Source organism: Clytia hemisphaerica, unplaced genomic scaffold (assembly GCF_902728285.1).
Source record: "Clytia hemisphaerica strain Z4C2 unplaced genomic scaffold, Clytia hemisphaerica genome assembly, whole genome shotgun sequence".
NCBI classification, from domain to species: domain Eukaryota; kingdom Metazoa; phylum Cnidaria; class Hydrozoa; order Leptothecata; family Clytiidae; genus Clytia; species Clytia hemisphaerica.
In genome coordinates this window covers 1,469,064-1,490,129 of record NW_027103551.1, presented here as the reverse complement: position 1 = coordinate 1,490,129, position 21,066 = coordinate 1,469,064, and the positions used below count along the sequence as shown (strand labels likewise).

General features: G+C 34.8%; 2 protein-coding genes across 2 annotated transcripts; one reads left to right on the top strand and one right to left on the bottom strand.

The window, feature by feature from the left end:
• Positions 1–991: 991 nt before the first annotated feature.
• On the top strand, positions 992–2,403 carry LOC136800227 (histamine H2 receptor-like). Its single transcript, XM_067056846.1, has one exon. It carries the CDS (start codon positions 1,039–1,041, stop codon positions 2,326–2,328), a length of 1,290 nt encoding a protein of 429 aa, XP_066912947.1. The 5' UTR covers positions 992–1,038; the 3' UTR covers positions 2,329–2,403.
• A 3,276-nt stretch (positions 2,404–5,679) lies between these two features.
• On the bottom strand, positions 5,680–19,577 carry LOC136800226 (mitogen-activated protein kinase kinase kinase 20-like). Its single transcript, XM_067056845.1, has 17 exons — positions 19,308–19,577; positions 14,901–15,081; positions 14,568–14,633; positions 14,142–14,170; positions 13,879–13,962; positions 13,055–13,195; positions 12,602–12,676; positions 11,673–12,040; positions 10,791–10,863; positions 10,519–10,581; positions 9,948–10,040; positions 9,344–9,406; positions 8,974–9,018; positions 8,517–8,597; positions 7,943–8,104; positions 7,423–7,603; positions 5,680–7,173 (listed from the first exon to the last, which is right to left on the bottom strand). The coding sequence occupies exons 1-17, from the start codon at positions 19,449–19,451 to the stop codon at positions 6,653–6,655; spliced, it is 2,370 nt and encodes a 789-aa protein (XP_066912946.1). The 5' UTR covers positions 19,452–19,577; the 3' UTR covers positions 5,680–6,652.
• Positions 19,578–21,066: the final 1,489 nt, after the last annotated feature.

The following is a 21,066-nucleotide window of genomic DNA, read 5'->3' as shown; positions in this document are numbered from 1 at the left end:
CTTTGACCTCATACTTTGTCAATCATTCACCGACAACAGATTCAGTCTTTAAGAATCGAATTAATAAACCATATCTACGACAGAATGAAATTCGACTCTTTGTTATAAGGCTTCTGTTTGTTCAATTTTGATATGTTTGATCTGCACCACGTCAAATGTCAACCTGAATCCTTTTGACAGACATATAAGTTTTTTATGAGAATATCCAACATTTTTGAAGCCTTAGGCTGTTCTTAAGTTTTTGAATTTTAAGCTTAAAAATGTTCTTAGCCTGTTCTTATTTTCACAGTTTTGTAGTATTTTTGTCTATTTTCCTAAGAAATCGAGTGTTTTAGAGTCCGCGAAGCCTTATAAAAGGTTCTCAACTTGTTCTTAGTATTTTGATAATCGAAGTTTTATGTTCTTATATAGTTTGTTCTTATAAAAAATGTTAAATTGAAATTGGGCAAAGAATGATATGTTTGAATGAAATACAGTGTATGTCTTTTGATATTTAGGATTGGGTAATTTGCTGACAGACTTTTTACGATCTTGAGCAAGAAAATACTTTTTGATTTGGTTGATAGCGCTAAAGGTTTGGCAGCATTTTGGAATTCATTTTTTCAGTCAGTAATAGACGATATCGGCTTCATATGAAAACTCATATTTGACCCCCGAAAATTGTCCACAATGCTTTGCGCGGAAAAAAGTTCGCGGTGAAATTTTTTTTCGCACAAAGCATTGTGGGGAATTCTCGGGGGTCAAATCTGAGTTTTTTATGAAGCCGATATCGTCTATTTTGAACCACTCGATATTCTTAATGTAAAGCTGAGCAATACGTCAACGATTTGCAACGCAGAGGAATAGGTTCAAGTTTTCTGGGACAAAATGTCGGCAATAGTTGTTGTGTTAGTAGAGGAGGTCTTTAAAATTAAGACCATCATTTTAGAAATTAAAACAATCAGCATTACAAAAATACATAATCTAAATATTAACTCTTATCATTTAAGGGATAACAAAAAATAACTCTAGATCGAGCTGATTAAAATAAAAATCGAAATGGAAAACATTACGTCATCAAGTGATGACTATTTCGCTTCAAACTATACTGGAACTGAACAAACCGTGTTGGCAACTATACTCACATTTATTATAGTATTCTCTCTGTACGGGAACGGTGGCATGATTATCGTACTATACAAAAACGATCGTATGTGGAATAGTACAAACATATTAATCGGCAATTTAGCCGTTGCTGCATTCCTTACAACTCTTTTAATAATGCCGTTTAGTTTAACATCAATGGTGTTGAAATACTGGCCTTTCGCTGAAGGCCCTATATGTAAATTCAACGCATTTTTAGCGTCACAATTATTACTGTATACAATCTTTATACATACTATGATCAGTATAGATAAATATTTCGCTGTCGTGAAACCGTTTAGTAGAGCAATGACCGTGAGGCGCACGTGGACGAGTAGCTTCATCTTATGGACTATAGCAATTTTTATGTCTCTCGGGCCGTTGATCCATATTGGCGAATACCGTTACAACAGAACGGCCCTTGTATGCGGGGTCGGTTTCCCGAAGAACAAAATCGATTCAATTTACATGTTGTTTTTATTCGCGCTTGGATTTATTATACCGAACATTGTGAACGCGCATGTCTATTTCAAAGTATTCCGGGCTGTCCGTATTCATACTAAGCGGATAAGCAAAACATCGGTCACTAGTACGTGCGATGTTATGAAGCTCCAACAACGTTTAGTGTTAACTGCGTTTTGTAGTTTAGCATGTTTTCTATTATGTTGGACTCCCTTCGCTGTTTATGTTGCCATGGCAGTAACATCGAAATCGATTGATAGTATCCCACATGGTTTGGGCGTGTCCGCATATTGGTCCGGATACATGTATAACGCAATTAATCCACTCATCATATGTACGATGAGTACGCGATTCGGAGATGGGATTTACGAGCTAACAATCTCAATATTACGAGCTCCTTTCGATTTTTACGATTTTTGTAAACGTGGAGGAGGTTGGGAACAAGGAAAAGAGGGCTCAAATACATCATCAACTACAAATTTACATCAAATGAAAAGACTCGAACCCAGTCCTACAATTGAAACAGAGTTATCAACTTTACCGCGAACTCCAATTGGTTCGGATCCGGCACTTTATTCTTCTTCCTCCTCAGTTTCGGTCACGGCAGAAAGTTCATTGCTAACGATTGATTGTAAACAAAAAAGCAAGGAGAATGGGGCGAAAAACATTGTCTCGTCAGCTTCTATTGTTTTAACAACCAATAAGAGTCAAGAATTACTGCATACAGATAGTAACCCAGCATAATTTTTCTTATTTTTTGCACCATTGATGAGCTTTTATAATTGAATTTTCATGAAATATAACAATTTCTGAAATTAATTAACTTTGCATAGCTTTTACTGACATCCTGGTATCGCCTCAAGGATCCTGAAAATGTGATACACAGATTTTTTTGTATTTTTGGAATAACCAATACACGTTTTTTTAAGGAACCTTAACTTAGCTGGGATTCCTTATATTTCCAGAGAATTTCAGCCTCGACGTTCCTTATCGAGTTCTTTATTCAGCTGCTAAGTTTGGACTTGCCAAGTATGTAACTTAAGTTTACAATGTATAGCAATGTGCCCTCCCGGTTATTACCATATGGCTTTATGGCAACTCCTGAACTTGGGCACAGGATGTACGGTTAAGTTTAAGTATGACAATTTTAACTACAGTCCAGAAAAAGACGTTTATTTAATGTTGCTTCGTCAATATTTTGTCATCTTTTTGTTTAGGCTTTTGTGTAAATGTGTGCAAATTTAAATTTAACTCTCTGTTCCTTGGCTGGTTTTCTTATCCTCAGCCCAACGGATTAGAATAAGTGGATTAACTTCTCTCGTTGCTCCCAAGAGAGATCCATTGTCTTCTTATTGTTACAAGAAAAATCTGTAAATGACTCTGCGCACTCCTCGTTTAGTTTTTTCATTGTTTTTATAAGAACAATTTTCCAATTTATACAGTTTCGAAAACGAATTTGTCCTATGATTCGATCAATTTTGATGATTTTGCAAATATTTTAAATCCTGCACTTAAGTTTTAGCATCAACAAACGCTAGACCAGTTTTAATGTAAATTTTTAATCTTTTGTCAATGGCAATCTTCAGATAAGTGAAAATTAACGTATGGTCTATAACTAAGAAACTATCGATGGGTCACGAATGGGTTGCATACTGGTGAAAGAAGACTGTATTTAGAATTAGGAAAATAAATTTCAAATTATTTGGCTAATTTCTGCATTGGATAGAAAGGGCTAAAAAAGTGCATTTTCTTATTTAAAATGTACCACGTGATACGTAATGACCAATGAAAATGTTGAAAGTAATGATTTTTTACAACTTTTTTACAACTTATCAAGTTTTAATTGCTAGCAAACTCGTAAAAAAGTTTGATAACCTAACGAGGAGTGTTTTCTATGAGTTCTTAATCCACCTATTCTAATCCGTTGCTCAGCCTGAACAGTTCCTTAACAATTCCTTGATTTTTGAACAATTTTCAGCCTCGCGTACCTTATATAAAAAAACAACGTGTATTCTTCTTTTCAGTGTCATTGAGAATGAATTGCCCAGATGGACGTTGTGAACGTTATATAAACGTTGAAACAACATTGTGTGCCAGCTGTGTGATAAAAAATTAAAAATGTGCACCTACCTTTTCCACAAAACCAGACTTGTTCAAGATTTTCTACTTTTCTTCTCTACTGTACCCATGACAAAGGATCTAGATACATATACCAGCTTTTCAAGCCATACTTTTGTTATTCGTTTTATTTATTTTTCTATTTTGTTAGTTACACCTTTTGTTAGCTACACCTGAAAAAACAATAATGAAAGATCATGCAGTAAAGGGATGGTTATAAAATTCCATTTTTCATTTTTCGTTAAAAAGAAGATATCTTAAAAAACTCGATTAACTCTGTGTTTAGGGGGGAAGGACCCCCTCCATTTTATGAAATTTTAATGAAAAAGTGCTTCATACACGCTTTTTTTTAATAAGAATACACTTTATAAGAATGTCCATGATGAAAATGGCCAAAAAATTAAGAATATGCTAAGAATATCACCATCATGGAATTTTGCTACTCAAGCTAAGAATGCCATTTTTAGAGCATTTTCAATTAGGAAAGAAAGGCTCACGCCTTTCACAAAAATGCCAATATCCATGATGAAATGGATTTACACCATTCTTTAAAAAAAAAGCGTGTAGGGGTTTTGAGAGAATCACCCCAAAATCATCCTATCCTGTTCTTGCAAAGGCTTCAAAAAATTTGAATGTTCTTATAAAAATATGTGTTCATACATCTGGTACGTTGGACTACGTTAAAGTCTATTTCGAATTAGCTGGCAGTGTTTTTTCAAACCTCAATAACTTTTGATAGAATTTGAATTAAGTTAGCGGTTTTGTGCTTATTAAAAAGATAATCCGGAGTGGAATATTATCAAAAAAGAAAAAATTCAAAAAGTGGAAAAACGAAGATGAAAAATGAAAAGAAGAAAATCAACTTCTTGTAGAATAATGCTATGATCTTCATTAATTGTATCAGAAACTCTTCAATCTTAGAAGGTCATAAATGCGAAAAAAGATTTAAAAAATATTCTTTCAATCAAAAAATACAGATTAAAACTTTGCCCTAGTTGACTTAAAAAAGGGCTCTTTTTGGTTGTTTTTTGATGATTTTTGAAGTCAATCATTCATAAACTTTGGACTATATCTTTCGATGGAATAAATTTTTTTGAATTTTTTTTACAATAATGATGTTCTAAGATCAAAGAATCACTCGTGTGAAAATGATAATTATAGCACAATTATTGAAGAAATTGATTTTCTTCTTCTTAATTTTCAATCTTTATTTTCCGGTCTTTTTAACAATATTCCACTCCAGATTATCTTTTTAACAAGCACAAAATCGCTACTTTATTCAAACTCTATCAAAAGTTATTGAGGTTTGAAAAAACACTGCCAGCTAATTTGAAATAGACTTTAGTAAAGAATGGGGAGGAATAAATTTTTTCGGACATCTTTTAACTTTTTGCCATGCAAAATCTATATACAGTAAATAGTTAAATGTTATAATATAATTAATACTAATTCAAAAATTAGTCCAATCAATAATTCTGTGTAATCAAAAAAATCGGTTTATGTACAAACTAAATGTGTAGTATAAAGTGCCTTGTTACTATAAAGTAAATAAAAATCATGAAAAAAACTTTCTGAACTGAACTGACTGGAACTAGACTATCTAAACTGAAACAATATATATTCTAACTAACAAAGGAGATATTTTATGGCAAAACATAGTTGCTTGTTTGCAAACTGAGATTATCATCTCCCTGAAATAATATCTAAAAACTAAAGGACCTTAAGAGTCTAACAAAAATCTGCTACAGTTGACTGACGTTAATTCGAACTCGAACGGAGAATCTAATTTGTTCGAATTACAGAGAAATTCAAATTATAGAAAGTATTTTAAGAGTGTTTTCCCCCTTCCCCTTTCCCCTTCGTCCGTGAATTTTTTTGCGCAATGCATCATGGGTAATCATTCGGGGAGAATTCGGAAAGCCGATATCGTCTATTATAGAAAGATTCGAATAATAGAAGCTCGAATTAACGAAAGTCTACTGTACTCCTGTTTCTAGGTCTTATTCTAAGAAATTATCATCTATGACAACAAAAATGGCGTGCTATTTACAGTTAGGGTGTAATTTAAAAAACTATGTTTAAAATGATAGTCGCATTAAAAATGGTATGTAAAAGTAAAAAGTAACTTTTCAAACCTAAATGAAGGTTTAGATGGATTCCAAAGAATATAAGAAATACGAGATTCAAAATGTTCCAGACTGGTCATAAAATTTCAGAGCATAATCATATAATCCAGCCTTTTACATTTTTTTATATAAAGGTAAGGTATATAATATAAGATGAAAAACAGTAAATGTCAAATACTGAGGATAATATTGCTGCAAGTAAAAGTTAAAAAATTGTAACGAATGCCAAATAAAAAAGGGACGGGAAAATCTATAACAAAATTTCAGATCTAAAAAAAAAACGGATTATAAAAAAATAATGCACTTTACATACTGTAAAAAATACATGATCTCATAGAGCGTATGTTATTGGTAGAACATTTTGGTTGCTTTGCTGTGGACAGTGGCATGCTATTGAACTGATTTCTCTTTTACATTCTCAGCATAATCATTTCCCACTTTTTAAGAGTTTATTGTTTCATAGAATTTTTCCCCCAATTTTAAGGTCGAAAAAATCATTGCCCACAAAATTGAATTTGAAAAAACATTAACAAAGTAACGATCGGTTAAATCATTGAAACTATTTCATCGTTGGCCTCCAAATGGGAAGAGAGAAACCAGCAGCACGATAGCACGATCGACAAAATTCGATTTTTTTGAAAATTTCATGAGACTTGGTGTTAAACCAATACCACAATCTGGTGCTAAACCGATACCAAAATCTGGCGCTAAACCAATACCAAAGTCTGGTGCTAAACCGATACCAAAATCTGGTGCTAAACTGATACCAAAATCCGCCCTCAATGAAAGGCGAATCAATCATTACTTCATTTCAACATCTCTTCTCAACTCGGTTGATTTTTAGAATGGTGACTTCCATGAGAGTTATGACTACTATTATACGAAGGCGTATTACAGCCACCGCTATTTCCACGTGCACGCCCTCGGGACGATCCGCGGAAACGCCCACCACCCCTAGGCGTGTCACCTTCACTTTGTACGTATCTTTTGGGCTTATTTTGTTGATCACCGCCCTTGTGTGGTGGTTGGTCACTTTTACTTCGACTATAGCGACCACCTCCTCTCCCGCCACCACGGTAATAACCACGATGGGCGCCTTGAGGGTGGTATTGATTTGTCCTTTTAGTGGATTCCTTTTCAGAAGCTTTTTCACGTGAACTCTTAACAACAGTCCATCCTTGTGCGGTAGTGTTCTTTGATGCTGCATTTCCTGAGTCCACCGCTTCCTTTTCTGAGTTGGCGCGCGACCGTGCTGATGTTGGAGTGAGAAACCCATCAATAGGTGAGCGGCGAGTGGATACGGGAGAAGGTGTTGGTGGTGTACGCAAGAAAAAGAGCGGCGAATCTAAAAAAAAATGAATAGTGAGTCATAGATTTTCTTTTGCTATTAATCTGTAGCTCGACAGAGAAAAGAGTCTTGAATATTACAGTAGACTTCTAAAAGTTAGAGATTGTTATAACTACTCATTACATGAGAAGCACCCTTTCTCGTGCGCGTGCCACTTCACGACTCCCTCAAAAACCAAACCAGTGAACTACTCGTGACAGATAATATAAAGAAGATCGGTTTACTTAAAACAAGAAAACCACTTACTAGTCATATCCCTGCTTAAAGCAATTTCTGCTTTTGCGTCTGAAATTTTCCTCGGCGCAAAGGATTGAGGTGTTCCACCTTTGACTTTAGTTGCCCAAGAGATGGCAGGCTTCTCATCAGCCAGGTCCAGTTTGATGGAGTTAGTTGTGGTCGAAACGCGAGAAGAAAGCCGTGAACTTGTCTGAAATTACAAAAGTGGTATATCTATTGTCAAATATCTTTACAACGGTATTACCCACGAAGTGTAAGACTCTAACAGTTGCCAAATCATGGTTATGGAGCGGTTAATTGGAGTTCTATGCCGAGTATCAAACCTGCGTCTCACAGACCAGAGTTAAAAGCGAAGAAATCGCAACGTAAACACGTATAAAGAAAATGTTTTCGGTTACACGATCTTCCTTTTCTGCCTTAAAAAACAGCAGTTTATTTTCAATAAGAATTTCTCAACCAGCCGAAAAAAGGTGGAAGTGATCTTAAAATTAACATAAAGAAAGGACATAAAGAAACAAGTGATACTTACAATGGATTGACAAGGAGTTGTCGAATATCCTTCATCGCTGGTCTGTGCGTTAGCTACTTGCTGTTTCAACATCAGCTCGATTGTTGTTTGGTACACCGAACCACCTTCCTTGATCAACACTTCGTGCGTGTGTTTCGTTTGTTTTGGTTTTTTGACGTGTGACTGGTTGGTAAAAAGAAATATATGGTGTGAAGAGAAAGTATAATACAGAAAACTCTTTGTAGTGACTCTTCGAACCTAACCTTACTTAAATCGACTGTACGAATCTCTATCGTCTGATTAGCAGTTATACTTTTCTCCATATCTGGAGCCTACGAAATTCGGACGTATGTCTCCGTAACTCGAGTTTGGTTTTCTCAACTCTTTATAGAGGATTTTCACCTTTATTTTCATTCTGTAAGTAGACAAAGATTACTGATTTCCATACTTGAACCCCAGTAAACGTATGTAGTACTGAACATAAAGACCTAAACTACACAATTTTTGAATTTTCTTAGAAAATAACATAACCGACACGACAGAAATGTTAATACTGAAATTTTTTTCTCAATTACATGGATGATGAAATGCATACTTCGTAAGACACCAATATATCAACGAAAATCGGTGAATTGTCATGTCCAGCAGTTTTCCATTTGCTCATGACGAAAGGTTGCTAAAAACAAAGAGCAAATAAATATATATAAAGATGAATAATAAGTATTATAACGATATAAGATATCGGGAATAGAAAAATACTTTATGTAGAACTACCTGTTATCACAGTCTACTTAATTAAAGTGTTTCTCTAGAAACCTGAACTTGACAGAGTCCTCAAAATAACAAAAATGGACTGAATTCAATGATACACGTCTTCTTTTTTATAAGAACATTCAAATTTTTTGAAGCCTTTGGGTTTTCTTATCTTTTCAAGTTTTAAGCCTAATGATGTTCTTATCATCGGTATTGAATGCAAGCCTTTAAAAATGTTTTTAACCTTGTTCTAAATATTTTGTCCATTGAAGTCTTATGTTATTCTAAAAAACATTTACCTGTGTCATGACGACCTGTTCCTCCGTACTTTTCAACGTAACCTCCTAAAAAGCCAAGAAAAAAAACATGTCTTTAGAGACAGGTAGGATTTAAGAGTGGCTATTTTTACGGGAGATTAAAATTAAGAACCTAATAACAATTCATTAATTGTTCCAGGCGGCTCAGATTTATTGAATTTACTGACTAGTACTCTGACTCCTATAAGTTGTATCGATATTGTATTGTATTTAATTTCTAGACTGGTTGGTTTCCTTGGTTGAGATTTGATGGAACATTCATTTTTTACGATGCATGTCAGGCTTCTTTCATCGTCATATTTTTTTTTTTACATTTCACTGTACACATTTTGGTAGGATAATTTGGTGATACCTTAATAGCAGTAAGCACATCTTCATCTCCATCAACTTCTACATACACTTTCCACTTATGGTCCTGTGTGAAAAAAACGATTCCCGATCATACATGGTTGAACGTTTCTTAGTTCTCAACAAAAGATAGACAGATGATCAAGTTTTGGTCAAATTTTGTAACTATGGCCTGCTTAAGCTGCTCAAGGCAAATAAATGACTGGATGGCCCAAGCTCAGAGTAATTACCGCCGGGTTTACCCGAAATAAATTACCCTCTCTTACAAGGGAGATTTTTCAAAACTTATTTCGAAATCGTTTGGAGGAAAGCCTAACTAAAAATTTGGTATTTTACTTCATCGGTTCATAAGTTATGTTCAAAAAACTAAAACGACAATTTTAAAAATGTCAAAAAGAGCGAAATACATCAATTTATGAAAGGATAGGACACTAACGTATTGCTCCCCACCTTCTTCCCCACAATATCAACTCAAAGAGGGTAACTTATTTCTGGCACACCCATCCACCTATTCAATTCATTCTGAAGAATTTTTCTCAAATATAAGGCCCATCTGCTAAAATCTTATTTTCTAACATAGAAATCTTCCATTTTCTACGGGGTCTTACCATTGGTGTGGGACCGAGGCGGCAATGATTACCGAACAATAACGTTAGATTAACACATTTGTGTTGAGCGCAATCGTCCTCTTTACTTGGTACCTGAAAAATTTTGAAAGGCGGCATAAAATTAATCTACATTCAACGCGTCAGGTGCACTGACCTTTATATCTTCTGGACACTTCTGTTTTTTCTGACGAAATTCTGAGATTCTGACGAAACAAAATTTTTGATCAGAGTTTTTTGAAATTGGTTTTCTACTCGTAGCACTACATACTCAATGCTGGTGAAAAAAAATTAATAGGAATGTTTCATTGCAATACAAATCATGGTACCACTTTTCTCCCGTCAAATTTGTCACTTGTAACCAATCAATTGTTGTATAAAAGCCGTACTGTTAAAAGAAATTGCAGTGGTGTATGAATTCATGATATGCACCACTGCAATGTCTTCTGACATTACGTCATGGAACCAATAGCTCATTGGTTGGAAGTGACGTAAAAGCAGTCAATACGTCACTTTCAACCAATCAGCTATTGGGTGGAACGGAAGACATTGCAATGGTGCATATCATGAATACCTTTTGCAGTGGAGGGAAGTGTGAAAGATGTTCCAGTTCTTCTGTTAATTTCGCTATCTGTGCCTGAGAAGAAAATTAAGTTTATATACTAAGGTCCTTTCAGGCTATATCACAATTTAACGCATCAAAGTGTAAGATTAGACTGTAGAATTTCGAATTGAAAGTCCAAACGGATGGCGATATGAACCTATTTAGATTATTGATGGAACATCAACGACGAGGTGAAAATTTCAAACAGTTGAAAATTTGAATTTCTAGATATAACTGCTTACAAGTAAATCCATGCGATGGCCATACGATAAGATGTTCATTTCTTTCAAGTCTGCATCAGTCAATTGGATAAGCCTGGAGAGAGAAATAACAAAAAAAATCACCGGAAAGATTACGGTAAAGAATTAATTCATTGTTCGTCCAATAGCGTTTCGGTTATCATGCTCACAAAATGTTATTTGAGTGCCTTAATATTGTGGTAGTTAGTGGTAATACTCTTGTTTACTAGGGTTGTCAAAATTCATTACAAAAACAAGCAATATGCTGAATGGACCTACCTGATAATGAAACTTAGATAGCAAAAAGGAGAAAAACAATCATTAAGAGAATATAGCGGTTAGCAAAAATGCATTAAATTTCATCATTGATTTTTGATGAGGGGGGGGAGGGGTTTAGGGAAAAAAGAAATGATTTTATTTCGAAAACCGGGCTCCGTCACATTTCGGGTATACCATTTTGCATCATTGTGCCAAAAATCAGAAAAAACTAATGAGCCAATATCGAGAAAAGCTGGTAACAGACGAACGGACGGACGGACTGAACGAACGAACGAACAGACAACAGTTAATTCATAGGACCTCCACCGGGGCACCCGGAGGTAGGTCCAATAATACACGTTTTTTTATAAGAACAAACTATATAAGAACATAAGGCTTCGGTGGCCAAGATCTTAAGAACAAGTTAAAAACAAATTTTTAGGGTTGAAACCCGAAAAGTTAAGAACATCTGAAGGCTTCAAAATTGTTGGATGTTCTTATTGCAAAAAGGTGTATTGGAGAGACCAAAAGCTTATCATAGACTATAAAAAAGCGTTTTTTTTACATGTTTGATTCTCATCGAACCTTACTCCAATAAGAATAATACAAAACTAATTCATGTTTTACCGTCTACCATTGATGTGATTCTCTAAGAACACTTGTGCATATTGGTACAAATCCACAGCCTCGTTTCCCAGTTGTTCCATCCAGATAAGCACGTCGGTTGTAGCCCATTCAGAAAGTCGCATTTTATTCAACCGTTTAGAAATGTTCATTTTACGTTCTTTTTGGAGAACCCTCATTTCTCTGTCCTGGAGCTCTTTCTCTTTAGATGTTAGATTTCTTTCAACTTTCTTTAGCCTCTCGATCGTCATTTCAATCTCGTATTTCCAGTCTAGTTTTGCATTTAAGAAATGATTTGTAGCTTCTTCGAGTTCATTGTCAACGCACATTCGACCCAATATGTTTTGCATCTCATGAAAGAATGGCCTTGCCTATATCATATTATGAAAAAGGTTAAAATTAAGAATCAATTCGAGTTTACATAATATTGGAAGTTTCCATGATGGGAGAAGTATCTCTCGAAATGTAGCAAAACTAGGAAAACCAGGCCAAACTCAAATCTCGTGATCTACTTTCAGAATATCATTGGATTTATTTATTTAGATTAATCAAATTTGCGTTTTACTCCATACCATTTAGACTAGGCTGAACTAGTTAAAACGATAGCACCAATGAAACAGTAGCTACATGGTTATAAACTATAACGAAAGTAATATTTCTAGTCAGAGGTGACGGATAAAGCTTTCTTTTTAAGATGATAATACAGTAAATTCTCCCTTTGAATTCGAACTTCTATTATTCGAATCTTTCTATAATTCGAACAAAAAAGATTCCCCCCGAAATAGCGAGAGTCAAATGTACATACAGCGGAACCTCTAATTTGCGGACACCATCGGGAATCGGATTAGTGTCCGCTAATTAGAAGTGTCTGCCTTTTTCTTTTGGAGGGTTTTGAGTTTCACAGTGTTAACTTTCTTTCAAAATGGTGTTACCTTTGGGTCTTTGAGCCAACAAGATTTCAATAGCTTTGCAAATTCAACTGGACAGCTACTCGGAATGGTCAACCGCTATGGAATAAAGGAAAGTTGAACAATTGTTGGTTTTTAATAATTATAAAATGATTTGGAGAAATTATTGGAATGAATCTCGAGAACTAAAAAGCCGATAAGTTATCAACCTGAAAATCTGCCAGAGATTATTTTTTTTAATTTTTGCCATCTTAAAGCTTCCAAGGCAATGTATCAATGAATATAATTCTAGTAAATGTTTTTTATTTTGTTGTAAAGATTTTGCAGGATACTGTCAAATTGTTTAGGAAAGTTAACTGTGAGTTGTCCATGGTTCCTGTCGATGAATAAATTAAATTCGCACAGTACATCTCAAAATATCTTAGGAAAATGAAAATACAATATTGATAAGTCGTGAAGTGGACAAAAATATCATACCTCTTCCTTGACGACAACTAACCAAGCCACTTGTACACCTTCCATTCCTTTAAAAGGAATTTCACCGGTCAGCATTTCCCATAAAACAATACCATATGAATAAGTGTCGCACGTCTCTGACACAGGCATCGATTGAATGACCTACATAAACCACATATCATTTACTTTTACACACTAGATAGTCTTAACTGCTTACAGATTTCACATGGAAGTGTGTCCAGTCTTGAAGTCGACTATAGTGCACCATGATGTTTTCTATTTTTACCTTATAATTTCGAACATTCGAATTTCAAAACATTCGAATCGCGCTGTCGACGACCAGAATTGAAAACAAGATGGCAGATTAGTCAGCTCTGAACCTGGACAGGCTTTCTATTCACGAGAAGCCCGATCAAGCCAAGTAGGTAGAGATCAGTTAAATAAACAAAAACAAAAAGGGGAGAAAGTTGAAATTTAATTTTTGGGACTAGAGTAGCTCAGAATAAACTAAAGAAAAACTAGTAACGACTAGAAAATGTGTATAACAGTGCTGCAACCACATTTGGTAAATCTGGACGGAAAGTTCCAAATTATTTATAAAAGATTACAAAATTTTGTTCTTCCAGGACTTACAATCGGGAGGGAAATCTATGGGCAAATTTCAATTGGGCAGATTAGTGTGCACAGACCGAAAATTACCACACTGATATAAAATAGACTGCAGATAGGTAACAACTCCTGAGTTAAGTAAAAAAGCTATCTTCAAAATTCAGGGTTGGTACAGGAGAAAGTCAAGATGTTGTTATTAAAAAGAGGTTTTGCACTCTTATATATTTTTGTTGTACCTCAGGAGCCATCCAAGGGAAAGTACCAGCCATAGACATCTTAGTAGTTTGATCTAAGTACCTTGATGAGCCAAAATCGCAAAGCTGTAGGAAAACAAATGAGGATTTTACATAAACAAATACACTTTTAAAATCCACATGACTATACCTATTAGACATTTTATTTGTATTTTATACATGGAAATTCTCCATTTTCATATCTTTAAAAGGTTAAAAAGGTTCGAAAAACATAAACAATGAAAATATTCATGAACTTATGGTACCTTTACTAGCATATCTCCAGTAATAACAACTAAAAAATAAGAAAAGATGAGATGATCTTTGATTTTGTTTGAAGAGAAATATTAAAAATAAAAGACATAACCCTATGAATATCAGCCTGTGGACGACAAAATATAATTTGAGAATGATTTGCCTGGCATGAAATGGAGTAAGTCAAGAAAATAATGTTCGTCTTGTGGTGAAAGTGAGAGAATCTATCCCCCTTTTCTAATTGTGCTAGACTTTAAGTCAAATGCTTAAGTAAAGTATCACATATTCATCTATTTTCATTGCAAATTTTAACTGTGTCAAAAAGAGCACTGTCGATTAGATTTTGTCAGATATAGAGAAATGCTTTTTGATGCATGATGAGGTTGTTTAAAAAGAAAGACACATTGTTGAGTGAAAGAGTCACAAGAAAATCTTACTATTTTTCGACTTCAAATCACGATGAATGATTTTGAATGGTGCTTCATTGTGAAGATAGCTTAATCCTGAAAATACAAGAAAACAATATCAATAAAAAAGTAAGGCTGATCAGATTATAGGTGGATTAAAGTTATTACACGTTTTTTTTATAAAAACATCTAAAATTTTTGAAGAATTCAGGATGTTCTTAACATAACACGTGTATTTAGTAATAACAAATACATATAAAACATGTGAAATAATATTAAATACCAGGGACTGGTGTTTTAAAATTCGAATAAACAGGTGTGGGAACCTTGATGCCTTTGATTTATCAAACAGAAAAAACTCACCAAGAGCTATTTGTTTTGACCAGCTCAAAATTTGATGGAAATCTAGCTTGTTTTTTGCAATATAATCGTACAAGGAACCAAATCTGGCATATTCTGTGATCAAACAAAAATTTGGCTTCTGTGATACAGCCCCATAAAACTGAATAATATGCTTGTGACTCAAAACACACAGTACGTCAGCCTGAAAAAAAGCAATATGCGGATAAATCATTAACAATGGAGGTTAGTTCACATGAATTTGATTCTACGATCAATTCTGTGTCATTTGACAGAATGAATATTTCCTAACAAAACTCTATTATATTTGAACCATTGTTTCTGTTTAAAATTAATGTATTTTGAGACAAAATTTTATTGTAAAAGAATCATTAAAAGTGAAAAAATACTGCTTATTTGAATTTATTTTGTTAATTTCTTCAGACCTGACGTGACGCTGTTTTATAGCTTCCAAAAAGATTTTGTTTATTGTACAGCAAATGGATAGTGGAAAGACTGTTTTTTTATGCGATACAGTACTTAATATTTCAACAAACCTTAGTTGTAGGTCTTCATAACAATTTCAGGACTTTGCAAGAGAAAAACAAAAACTGCACATTACTACTGTTAAAACAGTGTTTGTTCTGTTACCCAAAATAATATCTTTTTGATTATCTTACACTATGCACTACATTCAGCTCTATTACTTGAATCTTCAAAATAAAGTTTCTGCTTCTGACTTTGGCCCAATGAATGAAACTCCCATGTCCCAATTGGAGTTTTATGTAAGTAGCCTTTTCTTAAGCAGCCTGCTAAAATATTTCAATTTCAATGTAATAAAAACTGAAAACTAGTTTGAAGAACAACTTCCCAAGAAAAAGATCTATGGGGGAGACGGAACCCACCTAGATTTTGTCTCATTTTTAAGTTTTAAAAGTTAAATAAATTAATTGTCTTGGGAGCTTGAACTTGATTCAGGTAACACTCATCCTTGTTGTTGCAAGTACATTCTGTAAATGACTGATGTTGTTTTTTCTGAAAGCTTGATTTCTTAGTGCATGACTAACTGCCTGGAGATCCTTGAGCCTCTAATCAAAATAAAATATAGACCTTATATGTCCGACATTTTTGCATACAATTAAAAAATATTTGATGCAATGACTTGTAGAAAGGTCTAAAGACTGATTCAAAGTGACCTCATCTCAACTTGGATCATCTATTTTTCTGAAAAAATAGCAGAAAGGATATGTATACAGGGTTAGTGATGTTTTTTATAAAAAAATATAGAGAGGGTTGTTTTAAAAGGTGGTACTGTACCATGGGGTACCCCAATGGTGTACCTTGTGGTCTACCCCCCAAATCCAAAAAAATTTACAGACCAGACTAGAAAGTTACAGGAATTTCAGTGCCTTTTTTTTGTCAATTTCTTTTCAATAGATAGTCCCTGCCTTCCTTCAGTAAAGCTTCCTATATATACCTTTTCTCCTTCAGAAAAACCAAACATATTGGCCTTAATTGTTTGCTTTCAGTTCCTGTAGCCAGAAGTGTGACCCCCTGCATCTTATCTCATTTATATACTTTAATTAGTAGAGGCTTCTTCAATGTTTGGGGAAGGTGAGTCTATAAAAGTTATTTGTTTTTCGGTGGAAAAAAGTGTTTAAAAAAGTATTTTTGGTACTCAAGGTTTATTTTTCTTCGCAAATTTTTGTCTTCAATCTTAAATAGATGAACAAATATTTCACTGATGGTTATGATTTTTTTCATAGAACATATTAAAACTATTCAGGTACTTGGACCTTTTTACAGAATCTTAAAAAGTCTATTAGTTCTGGAGATATATTGAAAAGTTTAGACATCAGTAGTTTGCGTTTGCATTCCCAAACCAAGCACACGCGAGACAACATTTCGCCACAGTAGGCCGATGAAATTTACATATGAGTTTACCGTCGTGAACTTACCCAAAAATAGATGCGGCATGATTTCATTATTCATTATTCATTATTTTCCCAACAGCACCTTATCCACCATTTCTGCCAATCATGCTCTCTCAAAATAAAAAACTTTGCTTCGCTTCAACCCTTCGCATCTTTTGCGAACGAAAAATAAAGATCGATTGCTACAGTGGCGCTAGATTTTGCAAAAAACTAAAATGGCGGTCAGGGCGGTTTGGCAGATATATGGGCGGGACGCCCACTGCAGTTGTAGGATTGAGGGCGGCAGCATTTTCTGTATAAATCTTCTTTGTTTACCCGTGTAAACATGCGTAGAGACGATTTTAACAAAGATAGAGGTTGTAGTTGTAAAGAAATATGGAAATAATGAAAAATTTATGAATTTTGAAAATAATGAAATTTTCATGCGGGTGCTTTTTAGAGATGCGGGCGGCCGACGGTAAACTCATATATAAATTTCATCGGCCTAATTAACAAGACTACAATAATTTCAAAATGATGGAACTCAATAGCCTGCTGTAGTCTTTTAATGCAAAAAAATAGTAGGCTGTCTAACCTGAATCGGAAAATATCAGGAAATAACATACACAATACATTTTCTGGCCTGTAAAATTTCAAAGAATGTTAGTAGACGTCTACAGTAGTAGTAGTAGTAGTACAGTAGTACTAGTACCCAAAAAAGGAACTGTACGTAATCATTGGGCCATTTTTGGTTTCATAATGGGCAAGGCAACAATACATGATCTTGGTTGATAATAACAGTTAGGGAAACCATCCAGGATCCTGCCATTCTATAAGCCAGAAAAAACTAAATGACACTTGTAAACTTAAGTTTCTTACTATTTTCCATCAAAAACAACCAAAAACATTGCTACTTCCCAAAGCTGGAGACCAAAACAAATTATCTTCCAAGATTATGGCGCCCTTTTAGATCTTTTGTTATGGCCATCTAAAATGGTGGAAAGAGTTGCGGAAAGACAGGGGCGCCCGCTAGCTTCAAGGGCGGTAACGCCAAAACGCCCAATACGATCTTCCAACAAAAGGCAAGTTATTTACCGCGCAAGTTACGTCATACACTCCACCGCAGCACACAACGAACGGTGTTTCAGTGAATATCAATAATTATAAGAATATTTTATGTGCTTAAATTCAGTAAACTTTGAGTTCTTCATTGAAGATTAAGAAGGTGAGAAGATAAAAAATGCGCTGGATAATTTTCATTGTAACAGTTTGGTCAATCATAGCTGAAAGTTTGAAAAAGTTTTTCCGACGCAAAAAAAAATTTCAGCCAATTAAAAGCACAATGTGCTTATATTTACTATGTTTGCTACATCGTCTAGGCTAAAAAAAGTGCGAAAAGACACGAACGTCATTTTTTAATGAGTGTTGTTATGATTTTTAAGATCGCGGTTGCGTACAGGAACTCGCCAAATGTTCCTAACTGAATAAAAGAAAAGTAACATAGATCTTTTCCATAGATCTGTTTGTCATACATTTGATTGAAACAAATTTAGGCTTTAAAAGCAACCCACAAATTAATGTCCACAACAACATCATAACCTACACCCCAAATTTTTTATTCTAACGACCTGCCTAAAAAAGGTCTATCTAGCCCATTACTTAATGGGCAGGTCTAAAACGCCTAATACCTACTACTTAATACTTACTACCTAATACTTAATACTGACTACCTAATCCGTTTGGATACTTTACAGACCAGAACTTCCAGGCGGCCCTGGCTCTCTCCTTCGCCTTCGAAATCTCTATTCTAAGAAAATTGGTTTCGTAGAATTTGAATGTGTTATCTAAAAGAATATTTAAACATTAACTAAATTTTTTCTTCGCCTCATATAAGTACAAAGCAAAAGGTTATTATCTTAGTTTTTCTTCCTTTTACTGCTCTTGTGACTTTGATTTAATTATAAGAACACATGTGCAAATATCTAAAACAGTAATATTCTTATACACACCTGTCTCCTTTATAAAGATCCAAATGGCTAAAACGTTATTAAAACGTTCTATGAGGTTAAATATAGGTCATCATATATTAAACATAGGCATCCTATCAAGTAAAGTGGTGTCATACATTAGTTTGTAGGGCTTTATCATCTCAACTGATTCTTATAAATAAAACTAATATGAATGAGCAAGCGAAATATTTTTCTCCTACGAAAAAGTGTGTCTTGACAAAATGTGTGTAGTCTGTAAACTTTATAGAAAAAGTGCGGGAAAATGAAGTGAAGAGAGAAAATATTTTCATGTCTTTAAACGCTATAAGACAAAAAGTTGAAATTTTTTTAACACCAAATTTTCAGATTTGGTCATATTTGGTATGCTGATTATTTTAAAGGTATTTTCGAGCAATTTTGAGGTATATACAGTAAATATTAAGTATTAGGTAGTAAGTATTAAGTAGTAGGTATTAGGCGTTTTAGACCTGCCCATTACTTAATTAGCATTTTAAGATGTTGTTGGTTACCTCTTCTCCCAGAGTTAAAATCTTTTTTATGGCAACTTCTTTGTCTTGAGATTTCCATCGTCCCCTGTAGACTGATCCAAAACTTCCATCACCAAGTTTTTCAAAAAACTCGAAATCATCATATGCAAGCTCAGCAAAAGGCATCCTTTGTTTCGAAAAGAAAGTTTACATCTCAAATTTAAAAATGCAGTAGAGGCAGTAGCTATAAATGGCTAAGCTAAAAACTGCAAGAAATTCCAGTGGATAGTTCCGTGCCCTGCGGGAAATATTTGTTTGCATAGCTTTGCTGCCATTATAGTACCTTAAAGCCCTGTTTTCACCTAAAGAATATTTCTATCTTTTAAGACCCGGTGCTCACTAGCAACATAAAAAACTCAATCAGCCTGAGCAGTATAGTAGACATACCTGTAGGTGGTAGGTAGAGGGTAGAAAGAGCCAACACCAGCCACAACCAAGCAAGAAATTCCACCAAACAAAGATGAAATGGTCAGGTTTTGAGGGAAGTTACTTTTTTTATATAGTATACTATTAAAGTTAAAATGCAATTTGTTTTATCATCCATCTAAAGACTGTTTTTTTGGAAGCAGTTTATTTCTGTATTTTTCTAAAAAGACAGAACATTCATTTCATTCTCAGTACATACACACCGTAAACGGCTCTGTAGCTATAGAACTTGGGACGATTGGTTGAAGCATGGGATTGTTGATAGCTGGCCTGTATTTACATCTCCCACCTTCTTGATAAAACAACATACTAAAACTAACTGATACGCAACAGGCAACATGGCTTTCGGAAAAATCGTTCATGTGAATCTCAGCTTTTACTCACCATTAATGACCTTGCAAAATCGCTTAGGGGCCGTCGACAAACGACTTTCCTTTTTTTTAACGGCCTGAGGCCGTTAAGGCTCAGACCCCCCCCTACGTCTTTTAGCGGCCAAAAAAATTCTTCAAAAGTAAATACTTTCACTGGTCCATGGCCGCCATGTTCTTTCGATTCGTAATCCTCAAAGTTCTTCTTTTCGCACGGAATAAACATGTGGTTTTGAGCCGTGACCTTGTAATTTTGAAACTCCAAGCCCCGCAGCAAGTCAGGGCGGGATGGGTGGAGCAAGGAGTCAACTAAGGCGGAGGGAAAAATTGCCGACTTTCGTCACGTGACAAGTCATTTTTCTCTTCGAAGCATTTAATTGGTGATCGGGAATAAGGTGAATGTTGTGTGGTTGCTTTGGTCTTAGCCTTTCTTCACATGTTTCTACTTTTTGGACTGATGAAATTTGTAAGTGAGACTTTCCCTTTTCTAAAAACTTTTTTAACGGCATTGCAGTGACCCCCTCCCACCCCTTACGGCCAGAAGCCGTTAAAAAAAAGGAAAATCGTTTGTCGACGGCCCCTTAATGAGGGAAGTCAAATCGATTCTCCATCTTGCTTGACTTTTCCAAAGCATTTGACAAGTAAGGTAGACCATGACAAACTGTGCATTAAGCTTGATCACTACGGAATAAGAGGTAATACTCTCTTCTGGATTAGAAATTACCTTGCAAACAGGACGCAAACTGTAGTTGTTAACAGCAAGAGCTCAGACAAAGCCATGGTATAGACCTTTTTTCAAAAAGGACGTCCTGTTGAATAATTATGTAGTCCAGCCATAAAAACAATGATAGAGCCATGCATAATTACTGTATCATGCATATTGTAATAATTATGCATGGTTTTATCATTGTTTTTCTGCTGGACTACATAATTATTCAACAGGGTGG